The sequence below is a fragment of the Amia ocellicauda genome, chromosome 7 (assembly GCF_036373705.1).
Source record: "Amia ocellicauda isolate fAmiCal2 chromosome 7, fAmiCal2.hap1, whole genome shotgun sequence".
NCBI lineage: Eukaryota > Metazoa > Chordata > Actinopteri > Amiiformes > Amiidae > Amia > Amia ocellicauda.
The window spans coordinates 26812337-26836718 of NC_089856.1; the positions used below are offsets into that span (position 1 = coordinate 26812337).

The 24382-nt window shown below is 38.1% G+C and overlaps 2 protein-coding genes across 3 annotated transcripts in view; one reads left to right on the forward strand and one right to left on the reverse strand.

The window, feature by feature from the left end:
- The window catches only part of LOC136753095 (solute carrier family 7 member 14), a 104712-nt gene extending 90744 nt beyond the window's left edge, over positions 1-13968 (forward strand). For both annotated transcript variants that reach the window (XM_066708932.1, XM_066708931.1), the window contains 5 exons: positions 2225-2442; positions 3084-3230; positions 6955-7163; positions 7454-8331; positions 9698-13968. In XM_066708932.1, coding sequence (XP_066565029.1) covers positions 2225-2442; positions 3084-3230; positions 6955-7163; positions 7454-8331; positions 9698-10038 — 1793 coding nt within the window. In that variant the 3' untranslated portion in view covers positions 10039-13968. The remainder of the gene's footprint in view (positions 1-2224; positions 2443-3083; positions 3231-6954; positions 7164-7453; positions 8332-9697) is intronic.
- Positions 13969-17058: 3090 nt separating this feature from the next.
- Positions 17059-20406, reverse strand: LOC136753096 (claudin-11). The gene is made up of 3 exons (XM_066708933.1): positions 19981-20406; positions 18820-18984; positions 17059-18128 (listed from the first exon to the last, which is right to left on the reverse strand). Exons 1-3 carry the CDS (start codon positions 20204-20206, stop codon positions 17881-17883), a joined length of 639 nt encoding a protein of 212 aa, XP_066565030.1. The 5' UTR covers positions 20207-20406; the 3' UTR covers positions 17059-17880.
- Positions 20407-24382: the final 3976 nt, after the last annotated feature.

Here is a 24382-nt window from a genome sequence, read left to right on the forward strand (position 1 = left end):
CTGGTTAATGAAAATCCAATTCACAGTCATATATGGCAAAGGGAACGGTACAAAGTCTCTCAAGTTAAATCCCTTTGTCTGATCATTTTTTAGATGAGAAATTTTTTCCACAATGCACCTGTATTACAGCTTGCAGGATTGCAGTAAGTCCAACAAATGACAAAAGCAAAAACATGGAATATATTGCAGTGATTCCAGGGTCATCATACTCCATCTAGGTGAAATTCAAATTATTCTGTTAAATGTCTTTAAAGCTCCACTGCTAATGCTGCCACTTCTCCTGTGTGGTTTGCCCCTATTGAACAAAGCTGCCAAGAAATGTAAATGAACAATCCCACAAGTCTTTGCTAGTCCTCTCCTTTCCCCAAGAAAATGCAACCGGGAGATTTTTATTATCTGAAATTCAAAGAATCTTTGATAATCCATTCTTCTCTACATATATAAAATGCCTTCAGACTCAGAGGAATTAGAAGAAAAAAAAATGTAATAAACACTGGCCTTGTTTATATACAAAGACTAATGACAAATGATTGATTTTGTATTGCATAAAAAAAAAAACTTTGTCACATGTTATTGTTTTCTGTGGTGATGGGTATATAGGTATTCATTTAAATAATATCATAGCACATGATATATCTTTAGCTTTTAGAGGCTGAGCATGTGCATTCCAAAATTTGGAGTACGGTGCATTTTGAATAGGCAGCAGGAGCATTTGCAAACTTATTCAAAGAAGTTTTGTGTCCAGTCATGCTAGAATCTTATTATGACAAATATTGCGTGGGTTGTGACCTCTCTGCATGAAAGCCATTTTGAGATTTTGCAAATCAAATTACTGTAAGACTGACTCTCAATGTGTATTACTGATTTTCAGTGGAAACTGGAAATTAGGAAGAATTTCAACCTGCAGAGTTGACCTGCAGTCAGAATGTATAATTTGCTATAAAGGCAGCAGATTCTATTTGTGGCCTCCACTGTGTGCCGCATTCATTGGGCTAATACCGCTAATGTTATTTATACTGTCTGGTTGGCATGGGGATCTTCAGTCAACAAGATGGATATTACCTATCCCAAGGGAGAGTGGCTAGCCAGAACTAAGTGCATAAGCTGAGCTCGTCTGGACATGGGACTGGTTTCCTTTAGTTAATAAAGTTTGTGAACTGCTGTAAAGGCCAAAAGTTTGAAAGCCAACCATGAAACACAGGCCAAAGCACAAATTTAATTTTCTGTTCTTCTCTGCCCGGATACTTTCTATGCCCCAGTAGATTGACTCCTCCTTAAATATAAGCTACAGATATTACTGAACTGTGTTTCTCAAAAGCATGGCAGTCCAAACTGTTCAACTTGTGTTGAAAGTGTATGTTGGCTGATGTATCAACTCAGGATTATTGACTTTTTAAATATCTTGATATAACTTGTAAGAAAGAGATTTCATGCTCACATGGAGTACAATATACTGTGACTGCAGTCCTTATGCATTGGAAGAATGCAGTTCTTTTTCATTGTCTTGTACCAAAAAGAAAATAACTGAAAATGTCACTTTGAATTTATCTCTGCCTGCAGCAATTCAGGCTTCATTTCCTTGAAGGTAATTTTGAACATTTAAATAAATAAAACAAAAAGGTTCATTGAAAGAAGTGGTCCATCCTATATCCCCCAGGAACATTTGGAATATGTCTTAAATTAGGCAATGGTTTAATTATACTTCCAGTTATCTTAAACACAAAAGCTGCATTTCCATGATTATGTTCTTAATAATATTATACCTTGGATTGTGAGATGATTTTACAGCCAATTAATAATGTGTCATTTTGTTATCTGCCAAGGAAGATAGATGATTTTGTGTTCGCAGGGACTCAGTGTGCTTTGTGTAAGTCAGCTTGTGTTCTCCATTCTGTGTTCTTTTGTGTCTATGGCCGAATTCGTGTCCTTTAGGTTGATGGTCTCTGAGCTGGTGTCCTGTTATAAGAGTGAAGAAGTGGAAAAAGATTCCTTTGGCATAGCAGTGTGAAATATAGGAGGCACTGGGTATTATGTGCTACCTTACTCTGAGGAGTCTCAAAATGACGTACCTATCTGCTTCATCTACAAATTTTTACCATATCAAGTGACTCAATATAATTGAATTGGATTAAACTGCTATGCCACAAGAGTCTCCTACCCTAACTGTACAGAGATTGTGTTCCACGATGATGAGTTTGTGTTGACCCTGACCCCTGACCCACAGGCAAAGGGGAGGAGTCATACCCCGACCTCCTGGCCCTAGTCATTGCCATCCTGGTGACGGTGATCGTGGCCCTGGGAGTGAAGAACTCAGTGGGCTTCAACAACATCCTCAATGTCATCAACCTGGTGGTGTGGGTGTTCATGATGATTGCTGGGCTTTTCTTCGTCAGTGGCAGCAACTGGGATGATGGTCGGTTCCTGCCCTTTGGCTGGTCAGGGGTGAGTTTGAGAGGTGTCCACAATGCAACGATGAGTCAAACACCACAACTCTGTACAAATGGGAGATGGGAGAGCTCCCCCAGTTGGGCCCATTCTGCTCAAATCTGTTCTGTTTCACAATCTCTCCTTCTTACATTCCTCTGGCAATTCAATTAAACAACTGAGGTTCATTGAATGTCACTGCCACGAATGGAATTTAAAGATTCTGCAGTGTGTGCCAGTGGTATCTTTGAACTTTTAAAATAAGTTTCAATGTCTTCCAAACAATGTAGTATTCTTATAGGGTTTCTTTCAAGGCCATCATTAGAAGATGATTATGGCATAACCTTACTGTTACTGCATACCAATTGTCTTTGGAGAATTGTAGGTTATCCTGCTAATTTGGTTGTATTATAATGAAAAAAACTAAAAGCTTTCAGTGATATTGCTTACACTAATTAATTCTGGTCTGAAATCCGCAAATTTGGAAAGTAAAATGTTTCCCCTTGCACTTCTCACACTTTTTTTGTAGAACCAGGATGATCATTTGTGCATGCATCCCTCTTTTGTTCATCAGCGTAATCATTTCCTCCAGCACCAGGTATACAGTATGTAGTGAAAGCTTCTGTGTAGGAATACCTAGGGCCGTTTTGGTTTTCCAGGTTCTGCAGGGGGCGGCCACCTGTTTCTACGCGTTCATTGGGTTTGACATCATCGCCACCACAGGAGAGGAGGCCAAGAGTCCCAACACCTCCATCCCCTACGCCATCACAGCATCTCTTGTCACCTGCCTCACGGCCTACGTCTCTGTGAGTACCGGACACTGTTCTCAGGCATTTGCACACCTCAAGATTCAAGTCAATTGAGTTATTTCAAAGCAACCTAGAAAGTATGCATTACCCTGATCTTATTCCTGTTGGTTTATACTATATTTCAGAATGTACATGAACAACAGGCAAATTCAACATGACAGCAATGTATTTAATAGGTGTAAGCTCCTCCTTTGGCTTAATGATGGGTACAGTCTCTAATTGATGGCCTAAAATGTCCTTATCTTCCAATACATTTGGAAGGCCGGCTGTAAACTCTAAAACTGAACATGAAGTCATCCATATCATATCAACAGTTAGTCATTTAGTCCACTTTTTATTAAATGCATGCTCTGGCTTCTTGGGTACATTTTAATTACATTTAATCAGACTGAAAAGCAGCCAGTGCTATCTTTTGGGATATGTTAAGAATTTTGTCTCTGCTGCCAAAGAATTGTCCTTGCATGAAAACAACCCCACTGGCTTCCTGGAACCTTGTCTTTTATGCTAGCTCTGCTTTAAATTCCATAATCTTTCAATCCTAATCCTGTTGCCCACAAGAGCCTGTGAACAGATGGAATATTCCTGCCTTGCACAGCAATTAACAAGCCTGTCTTGAAACAGCACTCAATATGAACCACAGATATGAGGAAGTGCCTGTTTCCTTAGCAATGGCATGGTGAGCAAATCATATCACACCACACAAGTGCACAGAGTATCGTTTCCAGGGTGAGGGTATCGCCATGAAGGTTTGTGTGCTTGCCTATGATCACTGATATGCAGGACTTGCATTTACTCATTTCTGCTGAACAGTCCAGAGGCTCAGTTTGAAGGGCCTGCACTCTAAATTCAACTGGACTTACAACTCTTAGCAACAGTCAAACCCACACAGCACCATCTGTGACCTCGCTGACATGCTGTGGCATTTGGCACAGGACATTTCATTTTCCTGCTCATTTATAAGTGCCACGGAAAGAAGAAATACCAAATGTAACCTGGGCACAAACTGCTTGTCCTCTTCAGATCACCTTTTTCACTTTAATAACATGCATGATTTAACGTGCCACATTACAGATTCAAGGTAATTTCTTAGGACATGGAAACTATACTGACCTATATGAATTAATAAAGAGGGAACAAAATCGGTTTCACAGTTGTACAATACATACGTATATGGACACCTCCTCGACGAACATCTCATTTCAAAATCATGGGCATTAATATGGAGTTGGTTCCCCTTTGCTGCCTCCACTCTTCTGGGAAGGCTTTCCACTATATGTTGGAACATTGCTGCCAGTGTTTGCTTCCATTCAGCCACAAGAACATAAGTGAGGTCGGGCACTGATGTTGGGCAGTTAGGCCTGGCTCGCAGTCTGCACTCCATTTCATCTCAAAGGCATTCAATATGGTTGAGGTCAGGGCTCTGTGCAGGCCAGCCAAGTTCTTCCACAACAATCTCAACAAACCATTTCTGTATGGACCTCGCTTTGTGCGTGGGGGCATTGTCATGCTGAAACAGGAAAGGCCCTTTACCTAACTCTTGCCACAAAGTTGGAAGTGCAAAATCATCTAGAATGTCATTGTACACTGTAGCATTAAGATTTCAGTTGGAACTAAGGGGCCTAGGCCGAACCATGAAAAACAGCCCTATACCATTATTCCTCCTCCACCAAACTTTATAGTTGGCACTATGATTTCGGGCAGGTAGCATTCTCCTGGTATCTGCCAAACCTAGATTAGTCCGTTGGACTGCCAGATGGTGAAGCATGATTCATCACTCCACAGAATGCATTCCACTGCTCCAGAGTCCAAAGCGAGCTTTACAACACTCCAACTACAACACTGGCATTGTGCATGGTGATCTTAGGCTTGTGTGCGGCTGCTCAGCTATGGAAACGATAAAACAATTATACCAAAGAGATGCTAATGATCATCAAGGCAATATGTAGGTTGAAACACAATCATTAACTGAAACAAAACCATAGATGCAGGTACTAGGTACACTTGTACACTTGTACACAGTCTGGGATTTTGCACAGTTTTTGAAGGAACTTGGCAGGTAGGTTGGCCCAAACATCTTGAAAAACTAACCACAGTTCTTCTGTGGATTTAGGCAGCCTCAGTTGCTTCTCTCTCTTCATGTAATCCCAGACAGACTTGATGATGTTGAGATCAGGGCTCTGTGGGGGCCATACCATCACTTCTAGGACTCCTTGTTCTTCTCTCTAATTAAGATAGTTCTTAATTACTGTCACTGTATGTTTGGGGTCATTGTCATGCTGCAGAATAAATTTGGGGCCAATCAGATGCCTCCCTGGTGGTATTGCATGATGGATAAGTATCTGCCTGTACTTCTCAGCATTGAGGAGACCATTAATTCTGACCAAATCCATTTGCAGAAATGCAGCCCCAAACTTGCAAGGAACCTCAACCATGCTTCACTGTTGCCTGCAGACACTCTGCAAACTGCCTTCTGCTACAGCCAAATATTTCAAATTTTGACTCATGAGTCCAGAGCACCTGCTGCCATTTTTCTACACCCCAGTTCCTGTGCTTCCGTGCATAGTTGAGTCACTTGGCCTTATTTCCACATTGGAGGTATGGCTTTCTGGCCGCAAGTCTTCCATGACGGCAACTTCTGACCAGACTTCTCCGGACAGTAGATGGGTGTACCAGGGTATTCTGCCAATTCTGAGCTGATGGCACTGCTGGACATCTTCCAATTGGGAAGAGAAGTAAGCATGATGTGTCTTTCATCTGCTGTAGTAAGTTTCCTTGGCTGACCACTGCGTCTACAGTCCTCAACGTTGCCCGTTTCTTTGCGCTTCTTCAAAAGAGCTTGGACAGCACATCTGAAAACCCCTGTCTGCCTTGAAATTTCTGCCTGGGAGAGACCTTGCTGATGCAGTATAACTACCTTGTGTGTTGTTGCTGTGCTCAGTCTTGCCATGGTGTATGACTTTTGACAGTAAACTGTCTTCAGCAACCTCACCTTGTTAGCTGAGTTTGGCTGTTCCTCACCCAGTTTTATTCCTCCTACACAGCTGTTTCTGTTTCAGTTAATGATTGTGTTTCGACCTACATATTGCATTGATGATCATTAGCACCTGTTTGGTATAATTGTTTAATCATACACCGGACTATATGACTACAAAATCCCAGACTGTGTACAAGTGTATCTAGAAGAATTGATGCTGTTTAGAAGGCAAAGGGTGGTCACACCAAATATGGATTTGATGTAGATTTTTCTTCTGTTCACTAACTTTGCATTTAGTTAATTGATAAATATAATCTATTAACATTTTTGTCAATTTTTGAAAGCATTCTTACTTTACAGCATTTTTTCACACCTGCCTACAACTTTTGCACAGTACTGTACATTTGGTCATGAAGTGTATGTTGAAGTAGTCGCCTCGTATGTGAAATATGTGTCTGAAGACTGTTTCTTGTATTACCTCTTGATACAGTCCCCCTTTACAAGCCCTCCCTTGCATAGTGCTTTTCTCTCTTGAACAGGTTTGCACCAATGTATTGTCATCTCTTCATATAACACCAATCTGACCTATTTCAGTGCTTGTCTCCATCTTGACAGTGTAGTGAGGCTGGACTGTATTAGAGCATTTTGTTTGAAAATAAACCTACTCTGGGTGTATATGCATGTATATGCAAAAAAGCCAGGACTCAGTGGCACACTGTCAGTTGTCTGCCTGCTCTTGTTCTGTAGGTGAGTGTGATTCTGACCCTGATGGTGCCTTACAATGACATCGACGCGGAGTCCCCCCTCATGGAAATGTTTGTGCTCCACGGCTTCCAGGCTGCCAAATACATCGTGGCCATTGGCTCCATCGCCGGGCTCACAGTCAGTCTGCTGGGCTCTCTGTTCCCCATGCCCAGGGTCATCTATGCCATGGCAGGAGATGGACTGCTCTTTAGGTCAGTGTTTCACATTCTGGAGCTCAGTTGTGAATGATTTCAGTATGTGCTTTTGGAGTAGCACAGCTGCTTAAACAACTGTGAAACAAGTCCAGTCCAAGCTGACAATGTGTCATATGTCTGAAAAGATTCACTTGTGTTTGCATATTATAGAAGTTATTCAAAGCTGAGATAGTTAATGAAGATTCTGAGAAGCAAGTAGTAGCTTTTAAACTTTCAAATGAGACCTTCCAATTGGGATACTATGGTTCCTTACCTGCACCACTCACTATTGATCTGACACTTTCCAGGTTCCTCGCTCATGTCAGCACCTACACAGAGACACCTGCGGTGGCTTGTGTGGTGTCCGGCTTCCTGGCAGCTCTGCTGGCTCTCCTTGTCAGCCTGCGAGACCTGATCGAGATGATGTCCATCGGCACTCTCCTGGCCTACACTCTGGTGTCGGTGTGTGTGCTGCTGCTGCGCTACCAGCCAGAGAGCGACATTGACGGCTTTGTCAAGTTCCTTTCAGAGGAGCACACCAAGAAGAAGGAAGGGATCCTGGCTGAGTGTGAGAAGGAGGTGTGCTCGCCCATTAGTGAGGGCGAGGAGTACGGCGGGCCGCCCACCAACACCTGTGGGGCGAAGAACCTGCCCTCGCTGGGTGACAACGAGATGCTGATCGGCAAATCTGACAAGTCCACTTATACTGCCAACCACCCCAACTACGGCACAGTGGACATGACTTCTGGAATAGAGGCCGACGAATCTGAGAACATCTATCTCATCAAACTCAAGAAACTCATCGGCCCCCGCTACTACACGCTGAGGATCCGCCTGGGCCTGCCGAGCAAAATGGACCGCCCCACTGTCGCCACGGGCCGCACCGTCACCACCTGTGTCCTGCTGCTCTTCATCCTCATCTTCATCTTCTGCTCCTTCATCATCTTCGGCGCAGACTACATCTCCGACCACAGCTGGTGGGCTATGCTCCTGGTGGTCCTAATGGTCCTCCTCATCTGTGCACTGGTCTTCGTCATCCTCCAGCAGCCCGAGAACCCCAAGAAGCTCCCCTACATGGCTCCCTGTGTACCCTTTGTGCCAGCCTTCGCTATGCTCGTCAACATTTACCTCATGCTCAAGCTCTCCAGCATCACCTGGATCCGGTTCGCAGTCTGGTGCTTTGTGGGTAAGCAAGCTGTTAGCCTCTTCCAATCCTGTTAGTGTTTGAGTTTAAACGTGAAACCCTGAGGATGGTGGAAAGTTTGTAAGACAAGTTGGTAGAAAGTGCAGAATATTGATTGCCAAAGAAAAAGCATTTGATGTACCAGTTACTTGAGGATGTGACGAATCTTTAAGTGTGCTTCTTAGGAATAAAGCAGTGTTTTCATTTCTTCTCTTCAATACTCATCCCAAAAGACATTTCCCAACATTTCTTCATTATTCATTAAAACAAGCTAAGAAGTTATTTTACTCTTGGCTCTGTATTATTCATTCTGATTGTTTCCTGTTTTCATCAATTGGACAGACTTTTTTCTCCTTCTCAAGTAACTCATAAATCCTTAGGCCACAATAAGACAGGCTCCTCTTTTGCATTATTGCCTCCTACGTTGCCTAGTAACACTGCTTTCAGACTGAGTTGAGTCACAGCATCTCAAAAACAGTCACTGCTGCTTGGGATCTGGAATTATGAAAAGCCTTTATCAAAACAGGAGTAAGATTAATTTAGAGGACAAGAGGTAGCTTGGCCTTCATATTCTTCTTAGTCTGAAGAGAAGCAGAATTTCATGCTGAACTCTAGATTCTTAAAGGATCAGGTACTTGAAGTCAACAAATATTTGTTGTTGCCATTTTCAAGAAATGCATTGGTTTCCACAATAATGTTTGACTTTGATTACTTAGTTGTGGGTGCAAATTTACTATAAAAATGGTCCATAAAAAATATGATGTATATACAAAAAATAAATTGTCTTCTCACACTAGTTTCTTTACAGTCATCAGATTCATTGGGTTGAATTATAGCTTAACATTTTTTTGATTAATGTTTTCCAGAAGCATCTTTGTTTTTGTTTCATTTTCCAATTAACATAAAGCCCACACATTTTGCACAGTAGAATGTTTTCAAGGCTGGAGTTAGAACTTCGCCACTAAAATCAAACCATTTCTGGGCTTCAGGATAGACAGCCCAGTTATTCTGTGAGCTAAACAGTAAGGAATGGATGCCACACCAAATCTGTGTCAATAGGATGTGTGTAATCCCTTGTCTGAAGCTTTAGGAAACATCTGTGTTGAAGTGACACGACTCCAACCCCCACTTCCACAGGTGGAGTGTCACACCTCTTGGTTAATGTCTTAGACAGCTTCCAGGCACTAACGCGGCCATCACTCTTTTAATTAAAAATACTCCACACAGGCGCTGCTAATTCCAGTGCGCACAGTAATAAATATCTAAAAGCTTTTTGTTAACAATTTTCCTGTGTGTGTTGTGTGTGTTGTGTGTGTCTGTGGATGGGTGTGTGTGTTGTCCGTGTGCGTCTGGCTTTGTGTCTCCCCAGGCGTGCTGATATACTTTGGCTACGGCATGTGGAACAGCACCCTGGAAATCAACGCCCGAGAGGAGATCTTACACCAGAGCACGTACCAGCGCTACGACATGGATGTGGACGACACCTTCACAGTGGACGATGACATTCCCTACCCTCAGGAGGGTGGAGAGCAGTACCAGGACTGGGCCGCCCCCAAGGACAGCAGTTACCAGCACCAGCAGAAGGCCGTGCCTGATGCTGTAGACAACAACAGGACCTCGCAATGCAGTAAACCCAAAAGCAAAGGGAAGTCCAGTAAAGGCTTTGAGGCATTGATCGCGGACGATGAGCTAGATTACTCACCTGAATGAGAATGTATCTGAATGTCTGTGTCCCCCCTTGGGCTAGAATGTTAAACTTGCAATTTATTTATTTTAAAAATTGTATTCTATCTTCTATTTGTATTTGGTTTTATTCATCTCAGTTAGGGCTTTGTATGTTGGGTTATTTTTGTTGGTTTGTTTTGTTTAATTGCTTGTTTGTGTTTGAACAGGCCTCCTCTTTTGTCCCTTCCTGGAAAAAAAAAACCATTTGAAATTACATTAAATCCACTGCATTGATTTTAAAATCTGTAACGGTAGATATTAAAAGTCTAAACTGAAAGTGTAAAGAGAATCGGGTAAATAACTTGTACTTTTATCAAAACGTTTGCCATTGCATTTTCTAGCGAACACACACAATCACACATACAATATTGTGTTTCTTTCCTTAATGTTTGGTGGAGTCCCAGATAAACTCCTGTGCGTTGAAAGATTAATTGCCAAGGAGATCTTCTGGGATTTGCCTAAAACTTCTTCACAATTCATCATATTTACATACCTCTTAATATGGCTCAGTAGTATTGGGACACCTCTGAATCAGGAGTATATAGATAATGTTCAGACCCTTAAGCTAATGCACACCTTATTTGTTTCTCTGCATGAAAAGTGTGTTGTGGGAAAGAAATATGGCAACTCACAAACTGCAGAGTTATATTATCAACAAATATATAATAATACAACAGTTAAACAGTGGAGGCAAATACACCACAACATACTGATATTTAGATTTAGCAAATGAGGTGCAGGAACATTATACACTTGAACAGCAAATATGATTCTGATTTTAAAGAGCCATATTGGGAGGTATGCGTTATATTCCAAACCCAACAAAACACAAATATTTGCATTAAACCTATAACAACAGGAAGGTACACTTTATCTAAGAGACAAGAGAGCCCCTAACGGAGGCCTGCAAGAAACACTAATTTGCTGTATTTTTTCAAAGTTCCCTACATTCTTAAAATACTGAAACCTGAAGTGATCTGATTGCACAGAACATAGTCTTGCTCTGCAGTCAGGCTCCCAACTATTAAACCAACACATCACAATGTGACACATATGTATAATTTCAAAATTTCTGAATCTCATTTTCACTGGTACTGGTCCTAGGTTCTGACGTGTTCCTGTGCTTCTCAGCAGACTTAAACAGGTATGACATTGCTAGGAATCTTAATTGCTGAGAGAGGTGTGATCAGCTGTAGAGTTCCACGGGTTTCAGTGATTCACAGGGGGAATCATCCATGTCCCTGTGACAGAGATTGGCAAGATACTCTCACATTGTGGAGGTGCTGATAGAGCAATCAAAGAGAAGGAGCTGGTAGAAAACTGTTCATCTGTGTGAGGTGAGCAGTACTGAGGGGGAGAGCGAAAATTGTCTGATCCCAGTTTTAAACTGGTGTTCTTTTCTACAGATTTTATCATTGCTTGTAGAGCATTATGCATATGAAATATGGAGCAAGAACCCTTTGTGATGTTAAACACTTTTCTTGGTGTGAAATACATTTATTTATTTATTTGTTTATTTACATAAATACATATCAGCCCATCTTTTAAAATCAGTTCTGTCAGACAGTTCCAGGGTCTTTTTTCCCCCACTATCAGTAGATTCAGAAAGATTTTGTTGAGCCATCTGACTTCCAGTGTTTCACTGTTGCACATTGTATAAGAGGCTTTTGAAACATGTAAAATGTGGGGAAGTTGAGATCTATGTATTATTTATTTTGTTGGCACTTTGTGCTACTTGAGAAAGACCCTGCGTGTTTCTTTTCCCACACAACGCAAGAGAAGTTTAAATTTCAAGGCTTCTGCTTTGATTCCGCCTGCCTTTATGTGACATCTAGCCCAAGGGCATTGTAAATGTGAAAACAAATGGTAATTGGACTTTGCTTGCAATAGTGCCTTCATCTGTCAATGTGTGCTTTAACTTTTTCCCCCAGTAACCATTATAAATTTCTACTACTCTGTCAGGGGGAAGGGCAGGGGCATCTTTCAGGTGTTATTTTTCTACTGTTGTCTGTTTTCTTGATGCAGTTGTCAGTTATGTGGTACCTCACTTCTCTAGTTCTTCATGTGTTACAGTGAATCAGTCACACCATTGCAAGCAGGAAATTCCATGTATATACTCAACCCCACTGTTTAGCTTGTTAATGTTTCCTCATAGAGAAAAAAAAAGAAGAAAAAAAGAGACAAACCGAACTAAATGAAAGCATGAATGGGAATTCTTTGCTTGCGCTGAATGCTTTGTGGAGTGTAATGTCCTGATGTTCTTTCATCACAGTGGCTCAGGTGTTTTCTATCAGTTTCACCACTCACGACTCTCACATCCTGTATGGTTCAGTGCAAGACCAATTGAGGCCCTAAATTGACCTGCAAAAGTAACTCAACTGTGTCCCATTAATGGAAGCCTTAAGGGTATGGGATCTGTGAAGTGCAGTACATTCATTATTTATGGATGCATTTCTTTATGCTTTTTAAATTATACAGTTTAATTGGTGACATTCTTGTTGTTATAGCTGCACCTCCTCGTGTATGCTTAGTATTGAAATCATTTTAATGCATTTCCACTGCCTATTTATTTATCCATTAGTTGTTTTGTTTATTTTAGCTTCTTGTCCTGAAACCAGCCATCTTTGTGACGTTTATGAAAATAAAATACAAACAAATGACATGCATGACTGTATCCGTGATAGTCTGAATAAAATAGGCAAATATCAAAATCTCATTCTTGTTAGCTTGAATGGAAAAGGCAGTAGACATCTTGTACTGAATAGGAGAATAGTGAGAAGGGTCGCCCATAGGGTTTTGTCATTTAACCTCATTGTGTTCGTACTTATGCCTTTTTATGCCTTAGTTGTATTCCCATCTACAGTCTAAGACACTTCAGTCTAGTTCCACTTTTAAAAAGAGAGATATAGGGCCTCAATTGGAAGATGCATTTCAGCCTGGCATTTTATTATAGCAGCATGTTCAGAAATCCAGAACCCAGAGTGGAGTATCTTCCTTAAGTCTTTGCATGTCTGGCTACCACACAAGATGTTTTAAATGTAACAATGTAGCAAAATTCGGGCTTCCTGAAAGAGTTCGGAGCCCCTATTGCGTTTTTTTCTTTTTTTTTTTCTGTTTACAAGTCAAGCCAAAGTTTGCAAAGTTTTTGTTTACTTACTTGAACTAGCCAACCATTTAGATTCCACTAGAATGACAGTATGGACACACACACGCACACGCACACACACACACACACACACACACACATAAAGAAAGTTAATGAAGTATTTTTTTACAGGTGTTTCATAACCATGGAGATGCTGCGTTCTCAGTAGGGTTGACGTTTTTTGTCAGGTGTGAGTGAGTAATTCCCAAAGATTCACTCAGTCTGCACACACAGACCTCTGAGACTGACTTCTGCAAAGCAGTGAGAAAAAATAAATAAATATATTTTTAATGGTCTTTCTAGAATTATAAGGCTCAGTTAATGACTTTTTTTTTCTTCTTCTTTGAAATTACAAAACATAGGTCTAGAAAAATATATGAAATTAATGTACAACTCGATAAGTAAACTTGTAAAAGTGTAAAGACTATTTTATTACAAATCTTTAAAAAAGTAAAAACAAATGTTGCCACTATTGCTTTTAAAGTCAGCTACTATTTGTTAAAATGGAGAAACATATCACGTTTGACTTGTTAAACTGTATTTCTGACATTCTGGTTTATTTGGTCTTTGTTTGGAAAATGTTGAGTGGCTAATTTTTGCTTAATATTTTGGGGTTTCTGCTGTATATTTTGCAAATTCTGGTATGGAGTTGCTGTATTATGGTTTGTTTGTTATTTTCTGTGTGTGGTTTTTGCCCCTTGGTGGTACACTGTATAATGAGATATTGATATTGCCTCATGCAACAATGAAAGTTATTTATTGCAATTCTATTATAGAGTGACTCTTATTTTACTGTTGTTGTTTTGATGCTACAAGTATATATCATGACTAAAGACACATTAAATAAATATTTCACAAAATATGTAGATTTTACTAAATTAATACATTAGGCCATCTCACATACACTCTCTATTGTGAAAGTGTGATTTGCTTAAAACACATGCAAATAAAATGTATGTTAATATCACAGTGTAGAACTAGTGCAGAACTTCCCTGTTTTTGAATTGAGTGAACACTAGATCCTGTGAAAGAAGGAAATTGGGAAATTATTCACGTAGGAACATCCCTGTGAGAGTCACGACCAACAGAGCAACAAACCCACTACGCCAAAAGACGGGACCCCTGAAATGGGGGATTTGTAAACTTTACTAAGTTCACAGAGGGATTACTTCACTGTAATGAGCTCGTACACTATGACTCCCATTCTGCATGGAACAAGTTTTTCAGAATTCAGAACAGAGTTTTGTTTTCAGGTTCTTCCAATTAGAATATTTCTTTACACATAATTCAAGTGTCTCAAGTCAACAAAAAGCCACATTTCCCATATTATGTCCAACATCTTCTAAGAAATATAAATATAAAATCTGGACTAAATTTAAGTTTCAAATGCCCTGATAAAGAAAGTATGTTTAATTCCACTTTAGGTCAGGATTACATCAATATTTTGACTCATCCACCAATCAAAATTTAAAAAGACCCACGACATGATGGCAAGTTTCCATAGGAAGAATGAAGGTTCTGGCAGCAATAAAGCCGCCATCAATTACTGGTTTGAACATTTAGATATGGCGGGTTTGATGAAGATATGATCCAGGCCTAAATCATGATGATGATGATAATTAATAATAATAAATGGGTCCACTGAACAGGACTGTTGATATCTGGCACTAGATGAGAACAAAGGTCTACACAAATGCAGTTGAGTTTGATACCAGGTTTTTGCCACTTCCCCAAGTTTGCAGTAACACATTACATAATACACCATATGAATCATTAATTTAAACGATTCCTTTTGCATTTGCTTTTTAGCTGACAGATGTATATTTATTCAAATGAATTAATGTCATTATCTGCCTCTTTTTTGCTTTTCCTTTTTTACAATAATCAAGAACTTAGTCACTATAATTAGACACAATCCAATTTGCTCTCATGGTGGATTCCAGTAATAGTGCATAGCCTGCATCTCCCTGGAGAATCCTGATTTGTAATGAATGTGAAGGAGATATTTATCATTTCTTTCAAAAACCAATTAAATTCACTCAGGGAGCAGAATGTTGCAATTAAAACAGCCATTATCCTTGCACAACTGCAGCTCTAGTTAACACATAAGGATTCATAGGACTCCAACAAAATTAGCACATAGCTAAAGAAACCCAAACCAAAATAATTATTTGCATTCGATGCAATGCAAAAATACAATGCAAACCTCATTTCTCAGCTTTTTTTTCCTCCTTTGCCTGAGTATAGTCTGAGGTTTAATGAACCGATCCTTCACATTTAAGTCCATGAATCATCTAAGAGATCCAAGATGCTGCTGCATAGCTGTGTGCACTGTGTAACGAACAGCTATCCCACCTGAATGTGCTCCTTCCCCACTCAAAAATCTTGCATGTTGTTCAGAACACTTGAATTTGCCTTAGATATTAAGTTTCTCACACATACCTTGATATATTTAATCTATTATTATTAGACATACTTGCTCTAAAGCGCTTTCATGTCATTCTCCTTTCCTCCCTGTATTTGAAATGCCCGATAAACTTGCTTCTGCATGACTGAAACAGAAGGCCAATATGTGTCTTAGTGCTGAATCTGTGGTTGAAAGGTCAGGGGTCAGCTGGACACCTGGCAACAACAGCTCATCAACAGGAAAACACATCTTAGAATAACAAGTCAACATTGTTCCTGCTAAGATTACTGGCCAAACCAAACAAGACCTTGAAATGGACACCTTGCATCTGAAACAGGTGAGGGTGTTGTATCTAGATGTTTTGTCACCATTATTTCTTGATTGTAAGCTTGACGTATCCTGAATGTATTCTAAGCTTCAGCTCCATTGCATTTTCTGTCTCTTCATGGTATTGCACGCTGTAATTTTCCCATGCTGCTTTGGGTGTGCCCACACATGTACATCTTGGGTCAAGTGGAACACTGCTTCCCATGTATATGTTGGATTGTGTTCAGTGAAATTCAAGGCACTTGCATTGAAAATGCCCTGAAAGGAATAAAAAAGCATACATCTTTTTTATGGCTCTTCAGTGATGGCTTGCTCTAAATCAATGACTGTAGACATTCACTGAGTGCTAGATAAACCATAATAAAATTTGTCAGTGAATCAACTCAAAATAATCAATACCCAGATGGTTCCCGTCTTTGCTCACTAATGTGCTCATTCTGTGCTCATTAAAACAAGTGAATGATGGTTCCAAGTCTAATGTTATTGCAGCAGAGACATCAGTTTTGTTTTTTTCCCAAGGCATCGACCACTGCAGTAATTCAGTCTTGTTGCTTAAGAAAATATTAATTTAAAATGCCTGAATAATGCTTTATTGTACTTTAATGCTGTAATACTACAATAGACAAACAGTATTTTTTATGATTTAATGATGAGCCATTTATACAAGGTGATACCACTACAATACCACTACAATAAAATATATACTAAAAAATACAATGATGACATAATTGGGCAATAACCAGTCTCAGTGTTTGACTTTCATATATATATATATATATATATATATTTATATATATATATATGAAATGTTTCCACTTGCTTGGATCTACAGCTTTTCCATGTAATATATATATATATATATATATATATATATATATATATATATATATATATATATATATATTACATGGAAAAGCTGTAGATCCAAGCAAGTGGAAACATCTTGATATAAGCTGCTGATGATGATGTTGATATATATAGCATAACATATATATATATGTTATTTACACATTATTTGCACCAATATTCTCTTATTTGGCACAATATGTAAACAAAGTATAGAGGATGGAATAGAGGTTTTAAAGTTAAACACCCATTAGATTCACAAAATTAATGCAAAGAGCAGTTTAGAGAAAAAAAAAACTTTTATTAATAGAAATTCAGACAATAAAAGATACCAATGCTGTAATAAATAATCAAGGCAGTGTTTCATGTGTTATTATTAGAAAAGTCTCGTGGAATGTTATAAAGATTAGTTTGTTCTTTTAATGGAAATAGCTCTGTAAGTATGTGGGATTTGCAGTGGTAAATTAGTCTACTATTCTTGTGTCATGTATTGCTACCCATCACATTGTGTTGCTTTAAACACTGTACATGCCTAGACTATTTATACATTACCGTAAATGATCAATCAGTTTTTATGTACAGGAACCACCATTTTCTGCAGACGATCAGAAATTAAAGTTTCATGTCTTGGTACCTTTGATACCTTTTTGAGGTTTACAGGAATTCACATTATACTGCAACACATTAATGACCATTGACAATTACAACAAAGACAAAACATAATAAGCTATTTAGTATTATGAACCTTTGTCTTTATGGAAGAAGTTCTAAAGCACATTTCTTAGGAAGAGTCCTTGGATTATTGAATCCCTTTATCACTTCATACAACAGATGTGCCTGCTTTTAATGACCTGTACGTTGGGGTTTGTGCTTGCAAAACATCTGGATGAATCTTCTGTCACTCAGAGACCTGGCAGCTGGCCTGTTGCATTCCATCGATCTTTGAAGGGGAAAACATCAAATGACTTACTGCACAGGTTATATGTAAAACAATGAAATCCATTATTCCACAGTGGGATGCCCTCATAATTGAAGCTGGAGTGAAACTGCCCGGTGGAAGGTCCTCTTTTGGTTGTGTTAGTCCGATTGTTGTAATCCAGTCTCACACGTGAGCACTTTTGGCATGGTTGGCAGAAGGGGCGGGGTTGGTTGATCCCTGTTTAGAGTAATAGAAGCGGTTCTCGGTGTACTGTGTGGAATCGCCCGAACAACAGCTGATCATTGATCCGCCGAGAAGACAGAAGGCCGAGCCCACCCAGCCCACGTACAGAGAGAAGCCAAAAGACATCAGCCCTGTCTCATGGTGCGCTCCGATTGGGAACCACACCGTTGACACTATTCCACACAGTGCTGGTGACAGATAAAAACAACAAATACGACATTAATACATATTGATGTTTTAAAACACATGTATAATGTTATTTTTTCCTCATCAAAAAAGCAACTCCATTATATGAAATTATAACCAATATTGCAGTGCAAACTAGAAATAAGGGAACAACCCCACTGATGGGGATAAAAAAAAGCAGTGTTGCACAGCGTAAGTTAACTGTATTTATATGATATCTATGGAATGCTTTTATTTTCAAGGATGTTTTAAACCCCAAAGTACAACTGCAAGCTAAAATTGAATTCTTACTCTCATTCTTCTTCTGGTTGTCAATAATAAAAATAATAAGTTGTTGTACTAAACACCATATTCTTATGTACCAGTTCAAAGAACATGGATCTCCATAAAGAAAACATAAATCTGTAGTGTTTTTCAACCTCAATAATCCAGCAGATTTTGGGCCTAGAAATGAAGTACATTTGTTTCACTTGCTTGAATAACAATTAGTCTTGTTTACTAATTAGCAGCACTAGAGGAATGAACACCAGAAGCACTCTGGCCTTTGTGGACCGGACTTGAAGAATGCAGCTGTGAATGGTACCACGACCCTGAACTGGATGAAGTGAGTATTGAACATGGATGTATGGCTGGCTGTGCATGATAATCATGTTCCCAGTGGCTGGATGGGGTGACGGAGGTTTGGCGGCTTACCCATCAGCAAGATGAGGACCCCTCCCAGCACGGCGCGCTTGTGCTTGGCTGACTCGGGCTCATTCCCCAGGTTGATACATGGCATGGCCATCAGCACGAGTGCCACCGCAGGCAGCCCAAGGATGGAGGCTGTGATCATCAGGGCACGGGTAGTCTGGATGTAGGCTGCAAACAACACATTCATATTCAGTTACAAAAACTAAATAACATCTGGTTTCACAGACTTTGATTGACAAAAATCCTGGACTACACTACCTAAAATAACACTGGGTAGTCCAAAGTTAGACTAGAAACCAACCAGTGTTTAAAACAGCGGTAAATTGGGTTTTATTTTAAAAACAGTATGTATTTGTTTAATTGTATAAATAGTAAAACCAAGCAACACATCATAAATAATAATAATAAAACAATAATAATAATAATAATAATAATAATAATAATAATAATAATAATAAGTACAAAAAATATTATATTCGTATGTTTCAGTTTTCAGTTTCAGTTTTTTTTATTTCAAGGATCTGAATAAACCAATACATCTGCATGAAAATACATTATTACCAGTCTTTCACTCTTCAGCCATTTACAGTTTAAATGTATATCCTTTATGTATACATCAAATAATCCAAAGAGAATAATTATTTAACTCTTTTAGAGTGTATTCAGTGACCATAATCTACTTTTTTCTATTGTAAAATTATAAAAACATATCTGAAGAGAACACAACGTCTATTAAAAAACGCAATTCAATGAAAAGCTCACAAAATAAGCACATTCTATAGAAATGTATATAAAAAAAGTAGTTTAAATGTTCAGTGGTCACATTTTAACTTCTATTGGATAGATTTGATTAAGTAGATATTTTTGTTATTCGTTTACATACAGAAAGAAACAAAAAATAAATAAATCGTTTTGGGTATTATAAAACACCCCTACTTTATAATTAGATATAGGCTATGGATTTATAATTGGGTATAACTGTTAGAACGTTTACAATTTCCCCAATAAACTTTATATACATACATATTTTTTTAATTTTGCTAATACAGTTTAATTTGTGAAATTGAAACAATAGAAACTTTAATATGTTGTTGTTTCGTGCCATTTTATTGTAGGTAGGAGGTGGATGGCGCAAACTGTGAAGCACACTGTTGTGATTCTTACCTGGTAAAGACAGGATCTGATTCAGGGCAATACAATGGTAAAGCACAGTAGAAACGACACAATCCGCCCACAGGCCTTTGGCACCCAATTCATCCATCTTCTTACAGGTAGCCATGCCATACTTGCAGGTGAAAACCCACTCGTTGGTGGCTGTAGCAACGATGATCCCGATCCAGCCAAAGCAACTCATCATAAAGCCACAGAGCTGCAGGCAGGAGTTGGCCATGGCACAGCAAGAGGTACGACAAGCAAAACAGAAAAAAGACCGAAATATGGAACAATAATAGGACTGATGATAACTGGCAAATACCAAATGTATACACAATATGCTAAAAAATAAATAATCCAGAACTTCTAGACGATCTTTGGAGTGCTGTGTAGAAATAATCCCATCATGTGCAAACCATTGAAGTCCATGTAAGCATCTGTTAGGAATAAAATTCCAGCATGGCTTTTATAGCCAATCGCAAGTCATAGAAAACTCCCGGAAACTTTCAGCCAATCAGGTGAATGGGAGGACAAGTTAACGGTTCTTCATGTTCCTTAACACATATGTTTATTTTGTTTTGTCTGAAATTAAAAATGTGAGTGGAAACTTTTTTTGTGGATTGTTCTCTACACTGAACTGATTAAATATGGGGTACATGCTATTTGTATATTATATATGGTATGGTATATGGTACTAGGATATACACTGTCTCAGACTCTCATACACACACGGTTTACATCATTTATTTTAATGAAATCATCAGCAATATTACTACTGTATTAGACCACCTGTGTGTCAAAGTAAACACACCCTCATTTGGAGTTTTCTTGTTAAGCATCTTATTGTGAAAATATACTTTTTAAAAATGGCATGCGTGGATGCCATGTCATATATTTAACACTATACCAAACATTTTCTTTCTCACACTTTCTATTTCTAATGACGTTTTATATCATTTATTTTCCCTTTATTTGCATGTCTCTCTTTCTATAACTTTAACAAATATCCTTTGCAAATGCCACTTAAATTAACCTTTCTAAATGTTTGATTTGTTGTATCTTTTTGCTTTTGAAAAACAGTCATTTTGATGCTGATATGTGCAGCTCTTCCTGTTTTGCAAATCGGTGAAGAGCTTTAGTTTGGGGGACTACGACGCCATCTAGCGATCACGGATGATCTGTGCATCTTTTTGTTTCTCTCTTTTTTTTAATTGTTAGTAAGGGCAGGGGCGACATTTGGACAGCCTCAATCTAGTAGGTTTTATACTTTATAGGTCATCATTAAACAATCAATTTATAAAGTCTTGGAAACATTTAATTTTGATCAAATATGCCAGTGTTTTCATACATTGAGAGTTCATCTGGAAATTGGAACAAACCACTGAATATACTTCAGGTAGGACCAGGTCCCTTAATTAATTGATCTGCTTAATTAGTCAATAACTTAAGTGTGTCTTACAAATAGGTGATTAAGAATTACCTATTTAAATAATTGGACTGGAGCACTCAAATAATAGGGTTGGGAACCCCTGGATAGGGCAATGTTCAAATCAAATCTGCTGTTTGTGTTAATTTCCAGTTTTGTAAATAAAATCTACATTTCTGTTTAGTATTTTTTTCCCAAAATATCTCCAGATCGAATGTTCTCCAATTACACAAAGCATGTTTTGCCATTCAACAGCCGATAAAGAAATGTAATGCACTCTGAATATCAAGGTACAAAGAATGCACAGAATTCAGAAAGTGTATCAATGATCTACTTTATTGTTTGAAGCTCACAGTTACTTCGGAGAGCACTAATGTTTTATAAACTGCAGTATAAATACCATTTAAAACTTTTTTTTCTACATTCAAAACCCCAGTGGGACGATTAATGTACCACACAACAAAATGTTCAGTTATAATAAAATTGTGCAAATTACAGAGGTGCAAACTTACAAGCAGGTTAATTGAACAATAAGGTGTCTTACTGAAAGGGAAACTGCCCAGCTTTTACTTGTCAGGTTCATTTTCATGTTTTTTTTAAATTGACATGTTTAATCAAAGCTTTTTATTTATTAATGAAACACTTTTGCTAATAAATATAAAGGATTTTTGTTTTTGTTAAGAAACAAAAGTACAGTAACATGATTATTATATTGACAAACTGAACTATTGAGAACTATTTTGTGAAATTGGGAGAGCTGTTCATTTTCCCTTTAAGATCAGGAGGAAAAACAGTTCAGACAGCAACATGTATTTAGTACAGAAGCTAAGCACAGAGAACAAAGGTTCCTTCAAACTCAGAAGCTTTTCCCCTAGTCAAGAAGATTGAAATGAATGATACTTGGACATATTTTCTTTCCCACTGTATATGAGTTCAGGAGTGGAGTTCAGTAAATATCCAGGAGTGGATATTTGGAACAGTACAGAGTACAGAGCCCATCTTATATGGCATGCTCAATGGCCTATATATTTACATTGTATAATACTTTTCATTCTCTTCATTATATTCAGGATGAGAGTCTGAGATTCAGATGAATCGAGCATCCTCTGTCTTTCTCAGATTCAAAACAGGGCTAGTCTACTTTAAAACAAAGTTATTAGAAAAATGTGAAATCGCCATATTTCTCTCAGTGACAAGGTAACCAAGGTAACCACCATAATGATTCACACATCCACAAATAAATTCCAGGTTTTGTTTAGCCAGCCTTCATAGGTCCACTTTTGATTTTGCAAACAGGCCAGGGGCTACTCCAGCTTTACTGTAATTCCTGCTATGAATGGAATCTGACTGAAGGTAAAGATAATACATGATAGAGACTAGACAGGAGCCATTTTGGAGCTCAAGTAGTCTATTTTAAGTAATATCATGCCATTCTGCCTATACACAATGACAAAATGTTTTAGAATCTTTACAATGTAATGGAATGGATGTCATCACAAGATGACAACTAAGCAGTACAGCACCTGACTACTACAGTATAACATTGAGGAGCACTTGGTATTACTATACAATAATATATATTTTTTAAGTCCTTCAGTCTTCCTAGTCTGTTTTCATAGGGCTATAGTATTTATCTTCCTTCTATTGTCCATGGTGGCTATGATCTAAACGATTCAAAGAAAGGAAATCACACAATCCTAAATCAAAATAAAACAATTTAACCAAAATTATCATCTGTAGTAGAAACACTTGGAGTTATGGTAAGTTTTTGAACATCATGTCAAAATGTTTTTCCTACCTCTGAGAAATTCCAGATTCCAAAATAATTCTTACTTACTCATGAAGTGTCTGAAATTGCTATGATTACTTACTGCCAAAATACTGTAGTATTACAATACTTTATCATAACAAGATTCTTTTTTTTTTACAATTTGTATGCTGTACTGTAATTCTTTGGCTATTTTTTATTTATGATTATAATATTTATGTCAGTACGTGAAAACTTTGAAACAAAGCAAGACCTGTTGCAGATAATACAGTAATGTCAGGTTTTCTTACACCAAAGTAACACTATATTAATGTAAAACATATTCCGCTATCTTTGACTGGACTTACAGACCACACTTTCCACTCTGTGTGTGACATCAGGCGCATACTTACTGCCACACATCCTGCCACACACAAGTCCTTTGTAATCAACTGAAATGTATCGTAGTGAGTCACTCCTACACCTAGACACCTATGATTAGACTTCATCATTAAAGATATAATTAAAGTCATTCTCCAGCAATATTGAATGTTGGTATCTGCTTTGTTAAAGTTATTGGTCTTTAATGTGAAAATTTATATGAGCTTGGCTTGTGCCTTGAAAGATTGTGGTTTTCAGAATATCTTTGGCACAAATCTATGAAGCGAAAAAACCTGTATAGATGATGCTTGTTTCAACTTTTTACTTTATAGTGCAATATAAAACAAAAACATTTAATCTCAATAGTTGTCTTTCTTAACAATACAATTGGTATTGGTCTACCACAAGCACCAATTGTTTGTTTTATTTCGAAAAGGCTGAATTGTTTTTGATAATATATATATTTTTTAATACTGAAATTATAAAATATGTAAATGATGTATTGAGCAGATGCATTTACTTGTGAGAATACTGTTCCTCTATTTCCTGTCTTAAATTTGTAAAGGTTTAGTCCATTGTGTTTAAAAAATTGTGTTTTCTTTTGAAGTGATGAAGTTCACGTAGAGTGAAACAAAACATTGTTCTGAAAATGGCCATTAACAAAAGTATTACAAATGGTTTAACGTTATGTCAAAACTGCTCAAGTACTGTTTTTCTGTTTAGCGTTTTTGATGTTTTCCTTCATATTCAATCATTTCACAGCATCTTGTTGTACTAGTTGTATGTTGTTGTATCTTGTTTAACACTTTCTATTCTGTATTTCTTGTTTTAACCTTCTTGTTGCTTTTGTTGCATGTGCT